The 13,893-nt window shown below is 39.3% G+C and overlaps 1 protein-coding gene and 1 non-coding gene across 2 annotated transcripts; both read right to left on the reverse strand.

Moving 5' to 3' along the window:
* Positions 1 to 1,722: 1,722 nt before the first annotated feature.
* Positions 1,723 to 1,797, reverse strand: trnan-guu (transfer RNA asparagine (anticodon GUU)). Its single transcript has one exon. It is a non-coding gene; the product is annotated as a tRNA-Asn (tRNA).
* A 5,552-nt stretch (positions 1,798 to 7,349) lies between these two features.
* Positions 7,350 to 13,530, reverse strand: rgra (retinal G protein coupled receptor a). The gene is made up of 7 exons (XM_058652439.1): positions 13,124 to 13,530; positions 12,636 to 12,792; positions 11,607 to 11,728; positions 10,648 to 10,801; positions 10,374 to 10,491; positions 8,941 to 9,054; positions 7,350 to 7,518 (listed from the first exon to the last, which is right to left on the reverse strand). Exons 1-7 carry the CDS (start codon positions 13,200 to 13,202, stop codon positions 7,375 to 7,377), a joined length of 888 nt encoding a protein of 295 aa, XP_058508422.1. The 5' UTR covers positions 13,203 to 13,530; the 3' UTR covers positions 7,350 to 7,374.
* Positions 13,531 to 13,893: the final 363 nt, after the last annotated feature.

Below are 13,893 nucleotides of genomic sequence, written 5' to 3' on the forward strand. Positions count from 1 at the left end.
TCTGCATTTGATAAAAATATGATTCACGTGTGTTTGAATAGGTTATAAAAGTGTAGCAAGTCACTTACACATTTTTACAACATACAGTATAAAAAGAAAAAGAGGCAAGCAGAGGGAAAGAAGACTAAATTGCAGGAGTCATAACTAATAATGCATAACGTTAGTAAGTAAAGACGACAATAGCCATAATTTATAAGGCTATTTAATTATGTATATATATCTATATACACACACACACATATATATATACTTTATGTATGTATATATAGATATATATGTGTTTATATAATACTTTATTTAGACATATTAACATTATCAATATCTCTTTATACACAGAAATCCTCACTATCATTAATAACAATAGATATACTTATACAATATTGATAATATTATAATTTTCACTACAATGTTCATTATGATGGTCATACTTCTATAATGTAATATAATATTCCTAATATTTGTAATATTATAATTATTATAATTATCAACAACAATTGAAATGACATAATAGCCATCATACACATGACAGTAATGTGGATGTGAGATGGGGTAACTTTCATGTCCTTTCATTCACATACAGTATGTACGTATATGTGTATGCATACATATGTATATGAATCCTTCTATTATGATATATTTGTTGGTATCAAACTATGTAATCTGTAAGTACCACTGAAAAAAGGTAAAAAAAAGAAGTTGTCAATGGAAGCAGAAAGCAGGTCACATTTTTCTGTTTTATTTTTAGATACATTTGTTACATGACATTAGTGCGAGAGCAGCTTTGACATTTATGTCCCACAGTGAACATGTCATGAAGGCTGAAATGTTGGCTTTGGCTTCACACAAGAGCTCATCATTCTTACAGATAACCAAGTCTTAACCTTCAGAACGCCGCGTTAAGGTTGTGAGGACCTGCCAAAATGTCCTCACAAGAGATAAGTTTGTGTCCAAATGTGTCCTCACAAACACATGTGTATGCAGACTTTGACACAGGACAAACAGAGTAACAGATAAACGATCACAAACAGGGAGTTTTCTTAATGAAATCAGAGAGTGGAATTGGCTGAAGAAGAGGGTCAATGATTTGTGCTGTGCTGTTTGATTCTGCTCTGATCTGATTTGAAAGTCCCTCGGCATACTCAAGATCACATCATAATAAAACCTTGTGCGGTTGCCAAAGTATTAACGCATCCAAACATAATCCCCAAACCACTGCAGCCAAATGCACACAGCGTAAACATCAGAACATCAGAACATACTGTCTGTGACTCTGGTGCTGGTCCTCTAGAATGATATGGAAGAAAATAATGTCATAAAATGACCATGTTATATCACCAGAGATCGCCACAGTCTGAAACACTCTTTTACAGGTCACAGTTAAATAAAATAATGAATACATTTATTGAATTATTGGCCTTTTTTTCCTCAGACGTCCTGCTTTCCAACATTAAACTATATAAACGCTGATTTCACATCTCTACAAAAAGTGAGAATTCGAGATAAAGATTTACTATTATTGTTCTTACCACTGTGACCATAAAGTTTTGGGGGGCCACTAGTGGCCGCCTGGCCCTAAGAAGCTGGTTGTTGTTGCCAGTGTCACACAATGGAAAGGGGGACAATTTATGACTGTGAGACACGATGAAATTCCACTTGCACCTTTATTTATCGCTGACATTTCCATAATTAGCTTCACAACAGAGAAAAGCTGAATTAAACTCCCGTCCCTGGGTGGGCTTGAACCACCAACCTTTCGGTTAACAGCCGAACGCGCTAACCAGATTGCGCCACAGAGACATGCTGTATGTGGGCCGGCTCCAGACATCTGGGGACCCAGAGGTGATTTTATAGTAACAACACTTGTGCTTTTGTTTTTGCTTCTACTGTACTTGTTTTTGCTTGAATTCTCTGTTTAGAACATTTTAAAATGGCATTCTTTCTGATACAGAAACATATTAGGGTCACAGTTAAATAAATAATGTTATTTTTTTAATAGAATGTTTGATTTTTAAAATATTTTAAACTAATTTTTTTCCTCCGGGTTTCCTCCCAGTGCAAAAACATGCATATTTCCAGGATTAGGCAAATTGGACACTAGTTGTGACCATAAATTGACCATAGTTGTGAGTGTGAGAGTGGATGGTTGTTATGTTTTTATGATGTTGTTCAATATGTGGCCCTGTGACCCTGTGTTTCACTCTATGTCAGCAGGGTTTCGCACCAGTGACCCTCATGTGGTGGATAAAGTGGTAGAAGATGAATGAATGGAGAGGAATGGATTGGACTGAAGTTAAACCACCGCAGGAGAAAAGGCCGATTCTTTTAAAGTAAAGTAAATTCCTCTATTATCGCATTTACAAAGTTCACATTCCACTTGTAATCTACAGCAGTTGGGGACACACTGACGTCCACTCCTAAAATAAATACATCAATACGAGTGGAGAACTGACACCAGTGCAGAGTAAAAGCAGTGATTGTGAGCTGAGGTTGACATGTGGTGTTTAAAATAATTACACACACGCAAAAGGAACCAATGTAGTCATCCGACAAATAAATGAGTTATTAAAGCAATAAAGTTTTATCGTCTTTCCATCAAGAGTAAACCATTTAACTGTTAAAAATACTATTAACCACTGTTTCCTAAACGTTTTATATGGGGACCCACTTTTCAAAGATGACAAACTGTGGCCGACCCAATGAGCAGTTTGTGTACATTCCAACATTAATGCCCTTTTAGTAACAGGTAATATGATTTTAAGTAGTTATGTTTGATCATTTACGTGTAGTTTATTAAATAATAATAAGCAAATGTCGGAAAACCTTCTGAAATTTTAATTTGGCAACCCAAAATAAATTCTCCAGTCCCTTGGAGTGAGTTCTGTATTCACACAGATGTCTTATAAAATATCATCATATAAGTAAAAAACCTGTCACATTATTTCCATTATGTTAGTTGGTGCCGCGTTTGAAATAAGACTTTTCAATTGATGACATAACACATAACCCTTTTATTATGTGATTGGATTAAAAGAAACATGTGTCAGATCAGATTATTTAATCACAGCACAGCAATGCTGACTGAGTTGTTTTGTTATTGAAATGCTACAATTTCACCGTTTAAGAAAAACTGTCTCAACTCTCAAATCTAATCATACAATTGTTTTATATTGAAGTGAGATTAACAATCAATCAGAAAAGAAAAGGCTCACATTCCACGTAATATTGTAGTCATGACGACGGAGATGGTGATCGTCACCACAGTGACGCACAATGTGGTGCCTCTGTGTCTTTGTAACGATGTAAATAAATAAGTGTGAAGTGGTCACAGTGCTGTTCACTGTCCACACTGTACTGATAAAAGGGAAAGCAGTGATTTCTAAAGAGCAGCTGCACTGTAATCCAGATTACACTGAACCACTAATCCTGTAACAAAAAAAATAGTGTTTCTTTAAAACAAATATGTTTTTTTCCCACATGTGTAAGGTTAGGATGTTAGGAGTGAAGTCTGTTGTTGTCCAATCTAAAGACTGAATGTGTTCTTTAGCCTGTTGTCTAAAGTGTTTGTTTCACGTCGGCCACACTGAGCACAAAACAGTGTGATTCCTCATGTTCAATGAATTGATTAGAAGAGCAGCTGTGTTCAGCTTTACCACTGATTGTCCTGTGGCTAAGTGTGTGTGTGTGTGTGTGTGTGTGTGTGTGTGTGGTTACGTCATCTGCTTCACATCTGACAGCAACGATCACCAGATGTGAGTGAAGTAAACTATCGTTGACCTGACATTCCGCCGAGGTGTTAAATTCACCATCTAAATTTACCAAAAGAGGGAAAGGGAGGAGGAGACGTGACCCGAGTGTGATCACACTGTTCACCGTTCAACAAAGGAGTGAGTGTGTGACACAGGCAGGGTTTTAGAAAAGGTTTGTTTATGGAAAGTGTTTCTGTGTGTGATGAAAAAAGGGAGTGACAACGCGTCATTTGTGCACATGAATCAAGCCTGTTTATAATGTTGAGGATTTGACCACAGGGTCAAATGTAAATAGTCACATGCTTTTTCTGTGTGTGATTGTTGTTCATTTTTTGAGTTTTGGATATATTCATCAGGTCCACACCTCTCAAACTGTGGTATGTAGGTAGGGGTGCGAGCTTCCTGTGGTGGTAAAATCAGAAATACTGTTCTACTGTATAATCCAGGGTATGTGATTTGACCGGAGTGGGTAGAAGATGCAACAAATAACAACAACAAAATTCAATTATAATACTAATTAGAGTCGCTTTATCTCTCACTCCATCTTAATCTAATTTGACTATACCAGTGTCTGTCATTAAAGAATTCACTTTGGTGAATTAACCCTAACCCTAACCCTGGTGTAACCTTTTCAAAAAGCCCGTTTCAAAACATAATTGCTAGACCAATGTGAAAAGGTTCCCTCCTACCTTTTCACCCACTTGAATCCACCTGTGTCTCTTTAGCTGAGCCTGTTGTCAGGCTCATTAAATACCAAGACAAGAAGTGGAATCATGTTTTTCAATAGGCAATGTTTATTTTTGATAGTATAGATGAATATTTACCCTGATATTTTACACATTTTCTTGTAGGAGTCAAAGTATTGAGTTCTCTGTGTTTAATGTTACCTCCCTTTACCTCATGCAATGGTTTAGTCCAATCAGGGTGGAGCTAGGAAGGGCATATGATGGGGGGGTTGTAGCTTGCAGTAAGGGGGTGTGTCAAAGTAATTATTTGAACTTCATTTAACTTCCTGTCAACATTTGCATTCTTCATCTCTTATTGATTTTTCTTTGGTCTTTTTTAGCAACTCTCAAGAAACATCCCAGATTTATGCAGTCTTACTACCGTTCGGATAATAAAACATAAAACTTTACTCATGAATCTTTTCCTAATGCAGTTTAAATGTTCTGTGAACACGAAACATGTCATGTCAATATTAGCATTTAATGAATGAGGAAACATACTTTTAGTCATCGCAAAGTCGTATCTGGCCTCTAATGATTCAGGTGCATCAGTTTTCAGTTTTTAATGTCATTGAATTATTCAGTCTACAGTCAGTGTCCATGTGCTAACTCACTGTGTAGAGAACATTTAACAGAAGCCAAAATAGATGTTTATCTTTGCCATGTAGGAATGAATTATTGTATTTTTAGTTGTCCTGCAGCAGTTTATTTATAGGGAGCAGGTCCAAAGTAACTCTTTCCACCAGATGACGTCTCCACATGTCCATTCATCCATAATACGTCTTTGGGGACTTTGGTTATTTACGTCATAAAAGGTTCTGGTGGAAGTTTTGAATTTATTATAAATGAGATAATCTCTGCAGGATTTATGCATGGGAATTAATCCTTATTCCTAATACTTTTCATGACATCAGAAAAGTATAATCCTCAACGTTTTTTTCCCTGCAGATGAGTGAATTAGCCGGGCTAGATAACGGTAAAAGCAGCGTACAGTCGATGACAATGTGGGGCTGAATTTGTCCACTGTACATATGTCATTACCACATAATTATGCAACAGTCTGACACAGGCTGTCAACAATTAATCTCTTTACTAATCCCAACTGGGGGCTTTTATTGTTTGCTTCAACCTCTGGGTGTTATCTTCTTCTCACTGGTTGAGCGTCTACTTCTCTTTGATTACGCTGACGCACATTCAGTGGGGGAGAAATTGCTGTTAGTCTAATCTCTGTTAGTAAATTTGTTTATTTCATTATATTTTTGTAGTAATAAATTCAAGACTATCAAACTAATCTAATCCACTTGAAAGCTAATGCAATTTTTTAGCATCAGTATTATTATTTTAGTAGACAGAAGACAGAAAGGGCAAAAAGATGAGGTATTTTGACAGTTTCTTTTTTTTGCTTCTTTATTAATTTTTCCAAAATGACTGGATCACCTACAGGTCGATCACTTTGCAGATATAAACAGCAAATAATTCCACAAAAACAAAATCTTTTCAAACAATAACAATTAATTAAATGGAAATACAAGTTTACAGAAATTTCAAACAGGATAATTTTCAATTCATAAATTCATGACACAGTTTGGGATAATTAAAGTCACTTAAAAATAAATTCACACTTATGATACCATCTACATTTATGCCGTGGGGGATTTACATTGTGATATAATATATAGATAATGTGCAAGCACTTTAGAGAAACTGAATTAGGTTAAAAAGTAGATTTTGGAATCAACAGTATTTGTAAAAAATGAATTGTTAAATGCAATGTGAAGTCTGATCATGTATTTTTATATGAATTACATTCTTGATTCTGTGCTATACTCAATATAACACATGCATGATTAAAACAATGCCACAATAGTAATCTCACAAAGATAACCTCTTTGAGACCTACTGTAAGACTATTGATTATAATGATAACCCGTTTGTTAAAGTTATGCCGTTTCTTTGAGAAACTTTGTAAAGATTATATTCATACAGAAAAGAGGTAAATTAAATGGTCCAAACAAACTGGAAGTGGAACATTTCTATGTCAGTTACAACTCTGTCTTTATTCATATGCAAATCTGTAAGCGAGAAGCATGTCCACTTAATCTGCGGCCAACAACTAATCTCTAACTTGTCGTGGGGGCTGTGTACGGAAGAATGCTCCTCTTGTTTTAGTGGATTAGCGTGGTTCTCCTCTGGATCGTGACTTCACAGAGCTATTAGCAGACTTCAGTGGCATGCACAGACTTTCACATTTTACTGACTGTGTGACACACGAAGGGAGGACACTTCTTGAGACATCCCAAATTTGTGAAGACATCAGTGCTCCTGTCAGCCGTGAGGACACACAGGATAGAGACGAGCGACTTACACAAAAAAGAATGTTTAAATGGTTGTTTGCAAAGGAGATTTTAGCATCGTAAAATGATAAATAAGGGTGTTACTAATTGAATGTAACATTAGCTGTGAACTATATTGCCATTTTTGTCTTTGTAGGACAGTTTGTATGGCACAGAAAAAGTATTTTGTTGAACTTAAAATGAAAGTCATCCACTAGTTAGTAGTAGTAGTGTGCATACAGCCTAGAAGTGCATCTAGGCTGTAAATGCAACATTAAATGAATGTGTTAACTGACCGTGTGGTTGACTAAACAACTCTTCAAATAAATTTAACATCTTCTATAATTTGCCAATTCACATTCTGTTGACAAAAGCCTTCAAGAATCCCAAAGTAGAAACAAGGAACAACAAATCCAGCACAGATGTGGGTAAGGGACAATGGCCACCACTGTTCAAGACACAACATGTGCACACATGCACACTCACAAACAATCAAACGGACACATCTACATCAAGTACCTGTGAGAAACCACCAAGACAGTGAATGTGTGTGATTATAGCATGCTCAGTTTATTTGGACTTGTTCTCAATTTGAGGCACATCAATCTTTTCCCCAGTGAGTAACTGCCAGATGCCTCCTCTGTAGTTCTCATTTCCCAACGAGTACAGCAGGGCATCCAAGGTTGGCGCTGTCTTAGCTAGGATAGGGGCAATCTGCAGAGAGGTGTGAAACACACATAGGTCAGTGTCAGTAAAAAGATGAAGAGCATCATCAGGTATCATCTCAGTCATCAATGAGAGCTATCACTTTTATTTGTCTGAAATATGGATATCCATTCAAAGTTGGGGGTAATTTCACAATATACAGCCTAGAATCACATCAGACTGTTTGAAGTAATCCATGCCTCTCTTTGCTCATCAGATAAGAAGATGACAAACATGCTAAACGAAACTCCTGCACAAACAATCACAACAACAACAAAGCACCACGTGGAGTGAAGTGTGGATTATTTGGTTCTTATTCTGGTTCTACTCCATAGATGGCAAATTAACAAACAGATCTGCGGTCTCAGTGCTTTTGTCACTTTTGTGTGTGTATGAGCTTGTATTTGTCACCTCTTTAAGACTATTTCTGGTATTAGCACTGACCTTGTCAGGACTGGAAGTCCTCATGGAGACCAAAACCTTGTCCTAATGAGGCAGAACTTCATTTCTAAAGGGACTGGTTAAGCTAACATTTAAGACTTACTATATGTGCACAATTACATGTACAATTTAATCAAGCTAAGGCTGTAGTCTGACTAAGACAGGCAATAGGACAATTTGTTGAGTCTGAGTCTACATGGGGAGGAGAAAAATCCGTTTCCTGTTGACCTTTTATGTCACAGAAAGACAAACAGTGAATGGTGAGATGGACGGTGCTGTAGTTCAGTATGTTTTGTACCTGCTCTACATATTAATCGTGATACAAATTAAATGGAGCACAGCTCTTTTTGTTGCTGCGTCGTCTAAAGAAAGACGGCAACACTACTACAGTTTATACGTCGTCTCCTTCTACTTGAAGTAGAAATTTGGTGCATGCGCAGAACGACAAGTCCAACTCCAGTCCGACTAAGCATATACATGCAGGAGTAATCGGACTATGAATCACATTATCCTGGTACGTTAGTCCAACTAAGACCAGCTCGATTTGAGTCGGACTAACATAACGTTAAGAAAACCAAATTATTGTCTTAGTCCAGCTAAAATTGGACTTTTAACATGCATCGAAAAGAGTGTTGAGGTATTAACTTTATTTAGGTTTTCAAATGAATGGAAGTCGGTGCAGTGTTCTATGAAGAATAGCTGCACAAACCTGCATGTGTGTGTGTGTGTGTGGGGGGGTATTTATACTAATATCTTCAACGTAATAACATGTCACAGTGTTCATTAGAGCATGATTTTTGGAAAAGGTAACAGCCCTATTTTACATTACTGTCACTGTAACTTTTTACGTCTACGCCAGATTTATTTTTATCCATCAGCAGCTGACAGTAAATGAGCTGTGTTTCAGATTATATACATGAATGTGTTTGAGTTACAGTGGGATTATGTTGGAGAGAAAAGTGTGCTCATGCTCTTATTGGTTGTCCTTACCATCCTGAGCTTAGGGGAGACCAGAGTGGCATTCTCCACGATGGCGTAGAAAGACACAATGCCGTAAGGGACCCAGCAGAACAGCAGAGTCTTCAGAGGAGCGTTGGGGTTGAACTACAGAGATGAGCGTATAGACAGAGAGAGAGAGAGAGAGAGAGAGACGTAAAGCAGGAGGGATTAAAGAGGAAAGGAATGAAAAGAAAAAAAGAGGAGGGGTCAGGACAAAAATGATTAGCAGCCATAAAAAGGAAAGGAGACAAAATTCCTTGTGTCATGAGGTTTGTTTTTTCCTTAGCTTGGAGGCAAATCACAAGCCTGGGATAAAAACGGTATCTGCGCTGAGATAATTCAGCTCACATCAAAAACAGTGAGTGAGAAGAGGCAGCAGGCTGTCGGGGGTCAAAGTAGACATTATTCAGGGTCAGAGGCTGCAAAGTGTAACTCCTTTATGTCCAGTACTGTCCATTCCCATAAAAAGGAATTGAATCTGTTCCAACTTTTCTATTAAAGGTCCAGTGTGAAACATTTAGGATTTGTTTATTCTCATATTTTATTTGTATGTGTTTCACATTTTCAGGTTTACGACACAAACAATGTTAAACTGCATCTGTGACATTAATCAGATGCCTTAACTGATGAAAAACAAAGAGACAATGGCAGAGAGGACCACCCTTCCCTTTTGTCCTCCCATTTGTTGCAATCTGCAGTCTCACCATTAGATGTCACTAAATCTTACACACCGGACCTTTAAATCCAGTGACTGTAAGGTTTGGGTTACACTAAATATGATTTCCAATTTTAGAACTCTGTGGCTGCAGAAATATGTGTTGAGCATTAGTTTATTCACATTTTCCCCAACATATGCGAGATATTTGGAAAACTTTGGGATTTTCTCTCTTCCTGAAGGTTTGATCAGATTGAGTCCTAACATGACATAAAGAGGTCTCATACTGACGATGATTTATGGAATGCGTGTTAAGTGAGTGATATTGTCACTCTAAGATCATGACATAATTAGACTGTTTTGTCTTTGACATGAAAAGCCAGCTCATATGACTGTGAGTAATCGTGTTATGCAACACAAAGTGAGGCACAACCTGACCGAGCCAATGAGGACGTCCGCGACTGAACTCTCTATTAACAGATGCATTGTTCCTCTCGCCGGACACCAGCAGCGATACTGTCCGCATTTCCCACTGAAATTCTTGGGTCTTTCCCCTGCAGCAATGACCTATATACTGTGTAGAGCCTGCACGCCTCCATTCACTCACTGTTTTGTTACTCGGAACGAGGACCATGTGAGAAAGCTTTTCCCACACAGATGGGATGAAAGTCTTTGACCGTCTTTAGATGAGTTGCACTGTAACACATTTCGCTTCACTTTGTTTTCTTTGTTTGAATTGTGGAATTTGTGGGAAATCCTTCGTGCTTACCCTGGGGTTTCCAGTCTTCTTGAATTTCTCTGCAATGGACTGGTAGGAGGACATGACAACAAACACCTGGATGACCATGTTGAAGATGCTCATGGGGATCACATAGGACACGTAGTTTCTGTGGAGATACAGATGCACAGGTTAAAGTTGTGAAAACCTGAATTAAGCGGCTCTTCTTTGGAAAAGACGATGACCCAGAAAATCTTATGTTATCTTGTTGGGTTAGTGCATAGAGTGGTTGTGTGTGTGTGTGTGTGTGTGTGTGAGAGAGCACCTGTCTCCCTTGGTGTAGTCCAGGGTACAGCAGGTCCTCAGTGGCTCATAGTCGTATTCTCCCCATCCAATGAGGGGCATGGCAGACCAGAAAGCAGCGAAGAGCCAGATGAATATAGCCAGAGTGATAGAACTGCTCCACTGCAATTTTGTCCCTGAGGAGAAGCGAATCACAACATTCCTCATGTAACAACTGCAGTAACTACTTCAATAGAACATGTTACAGTTTCTGCCTGTAGGAATTTTAAAGAGGTGAAATATTTTTTTGTGCTGCTTATGTTTACTGTCTGCAACCCTCATGTGGAGGATAAAGCGGAGGAGGATGGATGGATGTTTATTGTCTTTGGTTGTTTTTACAGGTCTGCAATGTAAGGTTGTATTTGTGCTGCTAACCGTCTTGGCCAGGTCTCCCTTGAGAAAGAGGTTCTTGGGAAAATCAGGGATAAATAAATAAAAAGATGCCTTGGATTCTTTCTCTGACTTAATTCTACAAGTTTCTCATGCGGATTTTCTTGGCTCAGTCTCACTTGTAAAAGAGCTGTTAATCTCAACCTCTCTTTAAATAAAAGGATAAATAAAAGCAAGCAGTTTTATACATGAAGAGTGTGTTCAAAGAATTCTCCCGTTAGCTATTGTTTAATTTACTTTTATAGTGATATTTAGTTACTATTTACTTTAATTTGCCACAGGCTGCTACAGAAACAACAGAGCAGACCATCTGGTGTCATTAGAAAATCAAGAGGTCTTAAACCCACGAGGAGACAATGAGTGTGAGTGAGTGAGTGAGTGAGTGAGTGAGTGAGTGAGTGAGTGAGTGAGTGAGTGAGTGAGTGAGTGAGTGAGTGAGTGAGTGAGTGAGTGAGTGAGTGAGTGAGTGAGTGAGTGAGTGAGTGTTTCCATTTGTTTTTTTGTCACATTTCATTATCTTGTGTGCAGGGACCTAAGCAGGTGTTGACTCACTGGTGCAGTACTGGTGGTATCTGTCCCAGGCGATGGCGGCAACAAAGTGGATGCTGGCGAGAGCTGTCAAGAAGCCCTGGAAACCGTGGGTCTGGCATCCACCTGAACCGTACGGCCAGTATCTGCAGACACAGGAGAGAGAGAGAGAGAGAGAGAGAGAGAGAGAGAGTGTAAGTGTTAACAAGCTTGTATATCAAAGAGCAAAAGAAATGGGAGAAAAGTGGTTTTATGCCAAAACCCATAGGTGTGCACAAATAGACCTTAGGACCAGGTACGGCCCCTGTTTAAAAGACATTTTCTAATTTATCTTAATTTTAATCTGGCCTGTAGAATCAATTCTCAATATTTTGGTTTTGTCACTCTATCTATTTCTTGAATGAATAATCATGAGGTAAATTAGACACTCTAAATTGACCATAGGTGTGTGTGAGTGTGAGAGTGAATGGTTGTTTGTCTCTATGTGTCCCTGTGATGGACTGGTGATCTGTCTAGAGTGTGACGCTGCCTTTCGCCCTATGTCGGCTGAGATTGCACACAGCATCCCTAATGTGGAGGATAAAGTGGTAGAAGATTGGTGGATGGATGGATGCATGGAATAATCATGAGCCTGTGTCTGCAAAACGTCCTTGCGCACCACTGCCAAAACCAAACATAGCTGAAAGTGAATGAAATGATCGGTCAAGCATGAATCAGACTTGTGTATTGAGATGGAAAAACAATAACAGTAGATTATTTCCTGTGTGCATAATCCCTGCACTCGTGCAGAGTGAGTGCACCATCTTTCATCACTTGAGCTTGAAAATCCTCCGTGCTTCTGTTCATCAGGGCACAGGTTTCAGCAGAGCACTGACCCCCCCCACCCCCACCACCTATCCACAATTCTCCCACAGCTATTGATTCATAGCTCCATGGGTTAGATAACTCACCTCCAGCTCTACTGTGTGTGTATATACGTTGGCTCGACCTTTTATTTGGCCACATGCGCAAAAGCGAGTCTCTTACGAAAGAAGCCGCGGTTACATCACTCACCTCAGGAAGCTGGAGAAAGCGGCGACGGTGGCGTTCATGGAGATGCCAATATCAGCCAGCGCTAAGCTGAACACGAGGAAATTGCTGGGCGTCCTCAGCTCCCGCACTTTGAGGAAAGCGACTATTGTCAGCGCGTTGAGACAGATGCCCAGCATGCCTGTGGTGGAGGAGGAAATACACTGTTAATCATACAATAACAAATAAACGTGAATGAGAGCACAACGAGTGGGAATCATCATCACAATCAGCGCGCGCTGAAGCGTTACATGCCGGAATCCCCTCCAAATAAACACGTTACTTTAAATAATGTCTTTCATGACTTAAAGTGGATGTTAATGAGTGAGTCTAACACGGGAAAAACAGTGTCAGAGAGCAGGTGACCTGTCAGAGGTTAGTGTTTGTTACGCACCGCAGGCGCAGCCGTCGCCGTGTTTGGCACAAATCCAGTGCTAAAAAAACAACAAAAACAAACGACGGCACACACTCACCCTCCACCAGGAGACAAGAGCCCAAGGAGAACACGTCAAACTCGGAGAAGCCCTCCGGTAAAGGGTAAGACGAAACCATCCTGAAACCAAAAAAGAAAAGTGCCGCCGCAGCTGGAGCAGACTTTTCACTCCTTCTCTATCCGCTCGTTTACGCTGTGCCTCAGTGTGAGTGGAGAGCGTCCGCTTTTAAAGGCACATTTCACGTGAAAAAGCATGCACTTTATTATGTAAAGCTTCCCCCTGCGCCGTGTCGCCCCAATCCGTGTAGGAATGTCTTAATGAATGTAACCACACAAACAGTCACACTTAATGCGTATTTGCCCGCCGCAGCACTAAAGCCCCCCTCACAATGAGGTCCACACAAGAAGCCTTTGTGTCTGCGCGCTGGTGAGGATGCAGCCGTTTGCTGCAGCTTCCACTGCTGCATCTGTGTCGCTTTAAGGAGACACAACAGGTGTCTGCAGCTACACCCACTGCCAACGACCAGTGATACGCACACTCACTGTGAATATGAGAACACGCAACAGGAAGATCTACGTTAGGAATGAAGCAAAAACAGTAGCCTGTCATTTCATGCATTTTTGAGTAGTACTGGGTTTTTTTTGATTTGTCATCTGTTTGATCTGGAAAAACAGAAAATGCAATACAAGACATGCAAAATGCAAAACAATACAATGACCTAAATTGGTGACACTTATTTCATTCAAACTTAAGTTATACAAGGACAACTTCATTTAACTTGCTAAGTTTTGTCTGAAAATCAGAACTTC

This window comes from Solea solea, chromosome 15, assembly GCF_958295425.1.
Source record: "Solea solea chromosome 15, fSolSol10.1, whole genome shotgun sequence".
Classification (NCBI taxonomy): Eukaryota; Metazoa; Chordata; class Actinopteri; order Pleuronectiformes; family Soleidae; genus Solea; species Solea solea.

Coding starts and splice junctions, on each gene's coding strand:
- rgra (XM_058652439.1), bottom strand. CDS start 13,202: ATGGTTTCGTCTTACCCTTTACCGGAGGGCTTCTCCGAGTTTGACGTG. Junction 12,793..13,123: donor CTCTTGTCTCCTGGTGGAGG/GTGAGTGTGTGC, acceptor CCTCCACCACAG/GCATGCTGGGCATCTGTCTC. Junction 10,802..11,606: donor ATACCACCAGTACTGCACCA/GTGAGTCAACAC, acceptor GCTTCTCCTCAG/GGACAAAATTGCAGTGGAGC.